This window comes from Tigriopus californicus, chromosome 1 (assembly GCF_007210705.1).
Source record: "Tigriopus californicus strain San Diego chromosome 1, Tcal_SD_v2.1, whole genome shotgun sequence".
Classification (NCBI taxonomy): domain Eukaryota; kingdom Metazoa; phylum Arthropoda; class Copepoda; order Harpacticoida; family Harpacticidae; genus Tigriopus; species Tigriopus californicus.
The window spans coordinates 14,382,472-14,394,209 of NC_081440.1; the positions used below are offsets into that span (position 1 = coordinate 14,382,472).

At 43.9% G+C, this 11,738-nt stretch overlaps 2 protein-coding genes across 2 annotated transcripts; one reads left to right on the forward strand and one right to left on the reverse strand.

Annotated features, from left to right (window-relative positions):
* Nucleotides 1–6,050: 6,050 nt before the first annotated feature.
* On the forward strand, nucleotides 6,051–7,674 carry LOC131881967 (mediator of RNA polymerase II transcription subunit 28-like). Its single transcript, XM_059228969.1, has 2 exons — nucleotides 6,051–6,932; nucleotides 7,208–7,674. Exons 1-2 carry the CDS (start codon nucleotides 6,302–6,304, stop codon nucleotides 7,426–7,428), a joined length of 852 nt encoding a protein of 283 aa, XP_059084952.1. The 5' UTR covers nucleotides 6,051–6,301; the 3' UTR covers nucleotides 7,429–7,674.
* A 1,984-nt stretch (nucleotides 7,675–9,658) lies between these two features.
* LOC131881976 (uncharacterized) lies at nucleotides 9,659–11,527 on the reverse strand. The gene is made up of 2 exons (XM_059228982.1): nucleotides 11,328–11,527; nucleotides 9,659–10,285 (listed from the first exon to the last, which is right to left on the reverse strand). Exons 1-2 carry the CDS (start codon nucleotides 11,496–11,498, stop codon nucleotides 9,782–9,784), a joined length of 675 nt encoding a protein of 224 aa, XP_059084965.1. The 5' UTR covers nucleotides 11,499–11,527; the 3' UTR covers nucleotides 9,659–9,781.
* Nucleotides 11,528–11,738: the final 211 nt, after the last annotated feature.

Below are 11,738 nucleotides of genomic sequence, written 5' to 3' on the forward strand. Positions count from 1 at the left end.
TTTCCCTCTTCACTTTTTTCATGTGCACTGAACCAATACTAGTCAAACTCACTGTGATACCACACTCTAGTCAACTATTTTATCAGTCTTGACCATTTTATTCTTTTATTAATCGATTTTTGTATATGATATTTATACATACAGTTTTATACATTTTACAATCTGACACGACCAAGAGTCGCAATAAAGTTAAAGTTAAAGTTAATGACAATCTATTAAGAATCCACGTCCAGGAATATTTCAGCAATAAGTCGGCTTTCCTTGGCCACTAAACTACCGGCAAAGTACTGTAGTATCATCATCAACAAAATCACGGTCAGTTATCATTTAATCAAGCTTCATAACTTCCAGCTCCTATAAGGTTTGAATTTTATTATATGCAGATTACTTTTGGCCAAAGAACACAACTTAACAAGCAAAATAAATCTATTTGAGTAATGCTTCACCGTCGAAGTGCCACCAAGATGCAGAGCACCTTTCGTTCACATTGTGAGGTCAAACTCATATTTTGAAGCATCCTGAAACTGTCAATCAAGTTAAGTAACTGAATGATATATAACAACAGGTCTTGCTATTAAGTATATGGTATTAGGTTGCAGACATTCTTGGGACATATTCAAGGAAATAAGGAGAGTCAAATAGACAAAGAACAAAATTAGCATGGCAATCCTTTCTCTGGAATTCAACGTCCAAGATATCTAACGACTCGTTTGAAAAACTCTACCAACATTCAAGTGGGTATGCTTTACAAATTTTGCGTTAAGTTTGAGGTATACACTTAAATATTTCATGGACGAGACCTGTTTAATAGCTTTACCGCCATATTCATATCGGGACTGATAAAGCCTTTAACGGCGTCGAACCCACGGCCATTGACCTGAATTTCATTTTGTTAAAGGTCATGTTACTCGTGGTGACCTAAGAGTAGATTCGATCTAAGTTATTTTGCAACGTTATTTGGGTCATGGTCATTCTTTCCCGAATCTGACTTTGCATCGTCAATGCAAGAAGATGTAGTTCATAACAGTAACCTTTTGAATCAGAACAATGAATAGAAGAGAAAAGGAGAGCTCGTAAAATGGAGCCCTCTGGAAAATCCAACTTGAAGTCATGAATTCTGCGGGATTGTGTCACTAAGAGATCCCTAGACCTTAACCAATTGGTTTCTGCCATGAACGAAATTTTCTATCCAATCAGGTTTTCAGCTCTTGAAGCCTGATAACTTATAGGGAACTATCTACCCTTCAGCGCCTTGTCAAAATTACTATAAACTACATCAACTGACTTTAAATAGTCTACTCTACTGATTGAATGCAATCAATTGAGTAGTTACCTCCGTAACATTCAAAATCAAAGAAATCTGCCTATTAAGTATATTACAGAACTGCCCATTTTACACCCTTTGACCAAAATCTAATTTTACACAATCTAATTGTAGTTAAAATTCACATTTTTCCCCAAGAATGCACACATGTGACGAAAACCAGTTGCACTTTATCTGAATGCATGTATTTTAATTCAAATAATGCAAAAATGCTGGGATTCCAATCCCGGTAGCAGTAAGGTAGGTCGCAATTAAAAAAAACAGGGGGACCCTCAAATTATGACGACTTCATTGAGTTAACACACAGCTAAACGTAATCATTACATTCTGCTCCAAATAATACTTTAGAATATTCTTACTCTGTTCGGCATTCTCAATGGCCTTGAACATTTTGACTCTGGCAGACTTGCTGCAACATATCTCATCTTGTGACATCTTCGCAATCAAGGATGACAACACGTACTTGACCTCAATATGTGTCATACATTTCTATAAACAATGAAATACAGGAAAAGCCCCGTGGGATTAATATTTGATGACAAGGAAGATTGTTAAGCCCTGTAAGCAAAAAGATGCTTTTATGACCCAATAACGTCCATTAAAGGGGAGTGCTCATTTTTATTAATGCAAAGCTCGGGGGAAATTTGCTTGAAAGATTATGTTCTGAAGTAACGAGAAATTTAACTTGAAAAGTGACTGCTTGAGTTTGGCCGAATCTGAATTCTAGAGACCCAAGAAGTAATGTGTAATAAGAGCCTTTTTTTGGTTTTTGCGAACTTCCTTACTATTACTCAGAATTTATTATGGCAGGTTGAACATGGCAGAGTTGATCATGGTGGACTTGATCATGGAGGAGTTGATTATGGCGGACTTGATCATGGCAGAGTTCGCCCTGGCGGAGTTCGCCCTGGCGGAGTTCGCCCTGGCAGAGTTCGCCCTGGCAGAGTTCGCCCTGGCAGAGTTCGCCCTGGCAGAGTTCGCCCTGGCAGAGTTCGCCCTGGCGGAGTTCGCCCTGGCGGAGTTCGCCCTGGCAGAGTTCGCCCTGGCAGAGTTCGCCCTGGCAGAGTTCGCCCTGGCGGAGTTCGCCCTGGCGGAGTTCGCCCTGGCGGAGTTCGCCCTGGCGGAGTTCGCCATGAACTGTAATGAACTCTCTCATCTATTCCATTCCAGTTTGTGCAGTCTGGGCAGTGGCAAGTGTGGGTTGGCTTTAGGTGACTCAAAACTGAAGAGAAAGGCATGAATGATCCTTCATTGGTGACAAAGAGTCCCCAACTGTGACCCAAGCAGCCTTACTTTTTGCAGCCCAGAGACCACCCATCCTTATTTCCCAGGACTTGGCCATCCAAAGACCAAAGACCTGTCATCAGGACTTGTGAATGCAAGCAAGGTAGGGAGTTTGATGTGGATTCATTAAAACTAAGAAAGAGGTTGACCAGCCTGAACAAGTTGAGATTATTGACAGATGATCTGGGATGCAGCAAGTATTTGTGAGTGTGTGTCTCTCAGCTTGCCTGCCTGTGAATCTGTGTAATAGAATGTCAATTGTGTATTTGCTTCAGAAGTGTTGTCCCTTGCTCTTTTATGTGATAGCTAATATGACTGACAAGCCAAGTTTGTTTGCTCTCAGATCACTGACCAAGATGAATCATTTCATTGGCCATTAGTCCCCACATTGTCAACGGCATTCATGACACCCGGAGAGAGCATTAAAGGTTCCTAAAAATGTTGCAAAAAGCCAGTGGGAATTTCAACTCTATCCCCAGACTGCCATCAGCACCTTGTTTCCAACTTGAGACCCCAACTAGTGGATCCATACTCCTATTTTCTATTAACTAACTAAAGTGAAGTGTTTGTAGTAAGGCCTTGGCACCCCATTCCATATTTAGAGCCTAAACTGTATAGTTGTTGGCCTGCATGGTGACTTGGCCTATAACCACATCAGTCATAATGTTCTTCAAAAAAGTGGAAGAAATGACGGAAACCAAAAAATGATCAGTTTACCCTTGATACAAATTGAATTCATATGAATGATGAATGTGAACTTTCATCTTGTTTGGTCTTTTGATTATGAAATGCATTTGAAAAAGCCCATCGTGTGACCTCTTTTTTAATGCATTAGATATATTTCTTTCAACACAATTTTGTGCAAGAGCTTTGTAACAAAAAACTTATCAATGGACACTTTTATCTCATTGTTCAAAATTATTCTTTGCTGTTAAGCCCATACAAACTATATATCATGACACTTTCATATCATATTTTTAATTGCTTAAAGCGTGTATACCTGCCAAAAGCAACTAGATTTCGGTTCATGTAATCACCATAAATAGGTAGAATGGTGGTAAGAGAGAAGGGAGGAATTAAACAATGTAATAGTGCAGTGCATTGGCAATTTTGCATTTCTTGGTATTTTATACCTTACACACCCAGTTTGATAACAACATATCACCAGACAAGGTGATGAAAATAACAGTGTTAAACGTTATTGAGCTGAATAGCAAGGTTTTAACAAAACTCGTTTCTTGACCTACTGAGGGGCTAGTGCACATTGCCCTTTTGTTGTCTGTCCTCTGGCCACTGTCTACCTCCATGTCTAGAGAGCTCCTTGAGTAAGCCGATGTGGGGTGAAGCTCGTTTGCAGTTCATATTTCTAGAAGTCCCTGGCTCAATCAGGGAAGTCTGCCTCATTGCACTTGGGATGTCGATCTCCTCTTCCCTGCCTGAGCCAGTAACAAAATTCTAAAAAATATCATTGAAGCCTTATTTTAAAATCTCAGAAGCTTTTCTTCTCTCCGCTGGGCATTTTGAATACAGTTAATGGTCTCTGCTCTATCAATTTGGTTTTATGAAATTGGCAAATGACGTTTCAAATTCAAGCTAGATTCGTTTTTAACCCAGAGGCTCTGAAATTGCCTCCAAGTTAGTACCAATTTTTTGGCTCCGATGCACGCCTATTTACAAAATTGACTCACACTTGCTGGCCGGCCTGGAGAAAAAGACGGAAAGTTAACAAAATGAAAATGACCTACCTTTATTGACAAGATCTACGTTTCTTATTTTATTACTTGAATTCGAAAAGCGACTTGACTTTTATCAACTGCAGCAAATTGTCTACGGCGAAGCAAACTGTTTGAAAGGTTCACGCAATCTACGAAAAGTGTAATTCTTGGCTCACGCAACCTACTCTACTTTAGTTTTGTAGAATTCCAAGTTAGGATTACACCCATTCTCTATCTCAACATTTTGATGCTTGAGTGGTTTTAACAATATTGATAAACAATCTACAATGTGTTCTTACATCTGATGGGGATCAAATTAATTATCACGGAAGGTTGCGAGTAGGGCTCCAAATTTACATTTTCAATTCCTTATGACATTACTGGTGGAAAGTCCAAACCCCGTTAGCTAGCCTCAATAAGTAATCCTGATTTTTCTTCCAAGAACCTAGGGTTGCTTTTTGCTCAACCTTAAATTTTTGCGTGACTGTGGAATATGCGGGTGTTTCTCACTTTCCACGTTTTCTGGCAGCCTTGAATTTGACATTTGATTTGATCCCATCACAAGTTCATATTTTTATGTTCCAAGACATGGAGTACGTCAGTAGTGGAGAGGAAAGCTTGGTCCAAGATCGAAAGTCTTCTAGCGAGTTTTTTTAGTTATCTCCTGATCTGATGCATTCCCGCTGAGAGAGTTCTTAATGATTTTCATCTTCATGTTCAAGCACTCAATTAAGAGAAAACTTAAAACTGAAACGTCTTCTAGCGAGGTTTCAGAGAGCTTTCCACTCCACTACTGCCGTACTCCATGTCTGTCACTGACTTAGGATTGGCTGTCACCCAGTCTAAATGCGAAAATCAAGCAACACCGTTTGCTGTGTGTTTTTTTTAAACGGACTTTTCGAGTCCGATTTTGGTACTTTAGCTGCGTGTTTCCAAAAAAAACGTGGCATTACGTTGGATGGATGGTTTTGATGCACACCCTGACAATTTTCATGAAGCACCACCTTTGTTACTCTCAATGTAACAAGACCAAGCCACACCAGCCACAGGATAAAAGGAACCAAAGGGCCAATAACTTATTCCATGATTATGGACAGTTATTTTGTTTTAAGCTGAAGATGGCATGTTCAGTTTCATACATGTGTACATGGACAACAGCCATACAATAAAGCCCTGTGGACTTATGAAAAGGGCTTTGTTCACCTTCTTTTTAAGGCAAAGATCTTTAGATATGTTTGTTCATGTAGCAATGGTCAATGATTTTTGATAAATCATAAACTATTCAGTTTGTGAAGTGAGTAAAACTTCATTTAAGTTACAAACATGTCAGAGAAATTCCACCTTGGCCTGTTTCACTCATTTCAATACTGGTCTTACATAGTTTCATTCTCTTTGCACTCATCCTAGTGCCCTGTATTGAAAGAGTGCAACAGTGAGATCAGAGCACCATTGCAGTCAATTTGAACCTTTAATTCTGTTCCAAGACACAGGTAAACTCATTGTTTTGGAAAGGAATTAAAATTAAATTGCTATGGTGCGCTGATCTTACTACTCAATCCATTCCTATCTAATCAAAAACGAGACGCATTTAAGGCAAGGGTAAAAAGTCCATGGTCTTCTGTGGAAGAATCATGGTGTTGAGGATGGCAGTGATGATTCAATTACGCAATGCTCCAAATTGATAATCACGCAACTAAAGTACCAAAATCGGACTCGGAAAGTCCGTTTGAGTTTGTTTTGGGTTCACTCCGTTCACCCCTTTAACACCAACCAACCCAACCCTCTCAGGGGCTACTCTCCATGCTTGAGATTGTTTTTTGGCCCACCCAACGACCGCTCCCCGTTCCCAAGGCTCCAAATTGGCAGTTTTTTGACACTGCCCGTTTCCTCCTCGTCAAGCCACCTGGCCAAACGAGAGCGTGACTGCTCTTGACTTGATATCCACTCTCTCCATACTCGCTCTCTCGCTCTCGCTCTTATGGCCCATCACGACAATGGGACGGCGGGTTCGGGGGCCGCCGCCACCGCCGCTTCTTTCACCCGAAACCCCTTGGTCTCCGGTTCCACTAGCGCCACGCCCGCCGGCGCTCCCGTGGTGTCCACCTCCTCGAGTGCCTCGGCCCCTACGCTCGCCACGGCCGTCCCCGCTGTCCCCGCTCCCGCCCCACTCTCCGCGCCCCTAGCCAGCAGCACTTTGGTGGGCCAATTCGAGAGCGGCTTCGCCTCCATTCTAAGCGCCCTTACCCAAGAGGAAGACTCGGCCAAGACGGATCAGGACACGCCTCGCGCCTCGGGTGACGCCCTCAAGGCCGATCAAGAGGAGAAGATGTCGCATTTCATGGAGCTGGCGCGGAGCTTGGAGAGCTTCTTCCTGCAAAAGCGGATGCTCATTCACAGCCACAAACCGGAATTGATCTTGAAGGAGGAATCCGCTGACATGAAGCAAGAAATGGCCAAGAAGGACGAGCTCATCCGACGACACTACGACAAGTTGACCCAATGGCAAGCTTTACTCCAAGATATGCAGGGCAACAACACGGGTTCGACGGCTAATCCCACCGGATCCAATGCCCTGGGACCCAACGGACCCGCCGGAGCGGCGGCCACAGGTAAGTCCAGTTCGCAGAACAGGCCAGGCCTCGCCTCTCTCGGCATCATCTATGGGTCAGACCGGAAGCATCAGGGCCTTCCGAGTTCGGCCCTGCCCACCGAACTGACGTATTCGATGGGCTGGGCCGGCCTTTGAGAATTATAGGTAGCATCCATGAGACTCAATGTGGGTTTTGTAGTTCTTGGGGGTACGCACCTTCAGACGCTTTGGCCTAGATCCCAGGGGTTGACATGCCATATCACTTACCAATAAAGGCTTGACTGGACATTTCAGGTGCCCCCAGTTTACCGGGGGGTCCCCGCGGACCGAGTTCCCTTCTCCCGCCTACGGGACCGGGTGCGCCCATTCAACCGGGTGTGGGCGCGCCTCAAGGGGGCTTTGTGCCTGGCAACAACTACCGGATGCAAGCCGTGCCCATGGGTGCCCATGGCGATCATTTATCCTATCTGGAAAAGACCACCACCAATGTGGGTGCTCCAAGCATGTCCCGATGACTTTAGCCAACTCCTTGAGACCCTTGTGCCGTGGTCCATTCATCGGTTCTCAGTATTACTCACTCGCCTCCATTTGGGCTCAGACTTTTTCCAGCCAAAGACAGCCTCATGAGTTGTGAGCGCCTTCTTACCTTGGGTGTCTTTGATTCTGCCGACGATTTTTTGAGAACCCACGTCAATCCAATCCAATCAGCGGTAATTTAGCTTAACCGAGATCAATAAAATGTATCCGGATTGGCGCCCAGATTCGAGCCGTTTTGTTCTGTTTATCAAACATCCCGGTCCAGCCACGATTTCTTGGCAGAGTGTCAAGTTCTCTCGACATGGACTTCTCGAACGTCAACTTCGATTGTTGTCCTGACATCTTTTGTAATTACTTAATTTAACTTACGCCTGTGGCTTCCTTCACTCCTTGATTTAGCATCATGGTTCCTCGGAAATCTCCGGGTAGCCTCGTGGATCTCAGTTTGTCGGCCTTAAGTATCCTCGTCACCACGGAATCGTTGCGAGTAGCCAAAGTGGCAGTCACGAAATTCGTCTACGACGAAATTGAGCACGGTTTCGATGAGGAGGAGGTGTCCAATGCGGCTTGGGAACGGGAGGTCTACCTCTCTGATCAAATCGAGCTGTTCAAACAGCACGTCTTGGATCACATGTCCTATCCCGTCATGGAAAGGGCCATCGAGCCGATTTTGGACGGGATCAAGGCCGCTATTCTCAGTATGAAACGACAATGGTCCCCCACGACCAACATGAAGACATTCACCCGTCAGATGTATGCCGTGGTCAAGTTCTCCAACCTCTTGGTCACGCCTCACATGAAGAAGCTAGACCTGGCGGAAATACCCAAGATGGTGCGCACCAAGCTCTATGGGTGTCTGAAAGCCTTCAGTGGCCTCCGCATCCTCCGCTTGGGCAGTGGAAGTGGCGGATGGGTGACGGATGCCTATGCTGAGTGCTATCTGACGGGGATTCCCCAGATGAGACATCTCGTTCATTTCTCGTTGAGCTATGACTGCACTCTGAATGTGTTGCAAGTGTTGGCCGAGACTTGTGGCGGGACCTTGCGGCTTCTGGACATTGAGCGGTCCAAACAAATCAAAGACGACGCTGTGGAATACATCCTGAAATGTTCCAATCTGGAAGAGATAAACATTTTCCAGACAGGCCTCAGCACTCAAGGACAGGCTGACATTTTACTTGGCCTTGAACGATTGTGTCACCTTGACCGTGGTGATTTCTTATGCGATGTGCTAGATCATCTTCATTCGCTAGGCATGAGTGCACGATTCAAGATCCAAGAGTTTTGGGCTTCCGAGGAGTACTACTTCCACTCCGAGGAGCAAATGGAGCTCACCAACTTCTATTGCCCCGAGATCCGAAAGATTTTGTTCATGTTTCAAAACACGTCCAGTCGACTCTCCGTTCTGCGATCTTTTGAAAAACTCGAGGATCTAGAGCTTTGGGGAGGAGCGTTCTATACCGATGGGCTCTGTGATCTTTTGGAGGCCATTGGGACCCGTCTTAAACGCTTGAGTATGGTTCACGTGGAAGAAGTGGACGAGAAAGCCCTAGCTTTTATGACCATCACTTGTCCCAATTTGGAAAGTCTCGGTTTCCACAACGTCGAGTTCATCGACAGGTTCACCGAGGAAGACCAAGATGTGGCCTTCCGATTGTCTGATCGGTATTTGCAGATGGAGGCTGAGCGAGAACTCAAGACCATGATGGTCCCTTTTCTCGCTCTCCGAAGCTTGAAGATCGTGAGCAACTGTTCGGCCAGCTTCTTGTGCCTGATTGTGGGACTTTGTCTGAATGTGGAGGAGATCTTCATGGGCATGAACACGGCCATTGACGATGACTGTGTGGTGAATATCTTGGCGGTGAATGGCCTTCAATATCTGTCCAGTCTCACCGTTCAGAGGAGCAAAGCCATGACCATGAAAGGGGTCAACCTACTCTTGGACAGTTGTGACAACCTGAAGGTACTCAAAGATTTGGCCTATTTCGAAAAAATCAACGAAATGGAAGTCAAACTCCTCCAAGGACGCATCAAGTCAGAGAATTTGGATCTGGATATCGGGTGCGAGTCCTCGAATAACGAATTCGCCGAAGCAAGCTTCATGCGACAGGCTCTAAGAGCAAAATTTCCCGCTTTGGATAACAGCGTTGAATGGGAAGCAGGATGGAGTGAATCCACTTAAACGCTAAGAGTATTCATCAAATCGACTCGAGGAGTGAAACTGCGTTGTTCCAAATAAAAAAGAAATTGACGTATTCATTCACATTGCAGAACTTCTAAGCCAATAAATTTTGTAAGCTTCATGTTCGTTGTCAAGAAAATAGTCTCTGATCACTTGTCGGCAAACCCCAGATCTTTCAGAATGTCATCGCGCTCTCCTTTCGCTCTGGATTCCAGGAGATAATAAGAGGAGGATATCTTTTTCGGTCGAGTTTTCGTCCAAGTAAGGGCTTGCCATAAATAGATGAGCACGAATCCCAACGTGACCACAAAAGCCATCAAAAGGGCGAACATGGCGATTAGACTCGAGTAAACCACGACCGGATGACAATACGACTTCCGAACGTTCGGGAAGTCCATCTGAATTTCACTCTGAACGAGATCTCCCATGGTTATGATCCCATAAATAGAACTTAGGTACAGAACTAGGAACAGTAAGTAGAAAACACCCTTGCCGAAGAAGCCCCCGCAAATGTCCTGACAACATATTCCTCGATCTCCGGACAAGCGACCCATGGCTCCACTGAAGGCCAAGCCTTGAAGGCCGGTTGTGATCAATAAGAAGGCCGTAGCATCCAACCAAGTCAGCAAACTCCCGCCGTGAATGGGACAAGCCTACAGAAAGAGTTTACAAGTGTCAAAAAAATACAACGAGTAAAGAAGGGCTCGACCTTATGAAAAGTCTTGACATTTGCCATTGTACATAAGTGAGAGACTTCTTTTTTAAGAATAAAGTGACCGAAATCGATTTGTAAATTTAAAAGTGTCGCCACTTGAGGGTACTATCAAATGGAAAAAGATATGGAATAATTGCATGGCACAGAAAAATGGCTCTACTGTAAATGCTTTTTCCGGTAAATTAAAGCATTTTTTCGCGATTTTTCATAACGCCTTTTTATGTTAAGGGTCATTTTTATTGTTCTAATGGTGACTCCGCCCACGACACCCAGTTGACGGTGTTACCCGTTCCTACTATTCAGTCTGCCAATACTCTTCACAATCCCTCACCTTCAAACTTAATACAATTTCCAACACGTTTCCTGCCCCTCCACAAGGGTGCCCTTCTCGAAAAGGTTGGGGGTATGTGTTCCCCCCAAAAAACTACTATTACTCACCAATTTTACATATGCTAAATTGCCTCTTTCTCTCGAAAAAAGGTCTGAACCTATGAAAGTCGAGTTTTTTTCACTAGGCGCTGCCTCACGTAACATTAGTAACTTATTCCGGCTTGAGATTCCCATTTTCTGTGAGGTGTATTGGGATTGATTCGGGCATTCCAAAACAATTTCCAAAAACACCTTTTTCACTAATAAGGAAAGTTATTTCATTGGAGCACAAATTCAAGTCTTTTTAACTCAACGCTAAAATTAGCACACTCGCCGTCTTTGCCCTTCTTTTATGGTCATAAAACACACAAAAAGGTCTGTCTACTGTATAACACGTGGATTTAGCTTCCTCTTGAAGTAATATTCCTTAAAGTCTTTAAGTCTTAAGTCATAGATTTTGATATTCATTCCCTCTCACTTATTTCCTCTACGCACACTGCAGCGCTATTTGATATAGTAAGAAACTGGGTTTACATGACTCAGAGGTTGGTTGGCTCAATATTATCTAGCTAGGTTATCAAATTACTCTCGTGTTGAATAACTAGCCGTACAGGATTTTCGAAATCCATGTTGTTCCACACCAAAGTGATGATCCAATGATACAGTCCGATTAGAATACACAAGACACCGACCATCAAGATCCCTGACTTAATTTCGGCCGCTGCTTCCCTCGTGTTAGGCTCTCTAGAGTCCATTTCCTTCGATCGGCGTGGTTTGGTCATGGCGATTATTGTTCGATCGAGTTGAAGCCGGACATAGGCCTGAAATTAGGATCCCGAAAGTTGGACACCGTGGCTCAAAAAAAGTTGGATTCGCTCTTGAAACTCGACGGTGCTCAAACTCTTCATTGCTTTGAATCTGATATTGTTTTTCTTCTTTTGGTTTGGTTTTTCACGGGCTCTTCTAACCGCTACAGGGAATGTGATCCCCAGTACTATTAAAATGAAAGGTTATAATTCGTC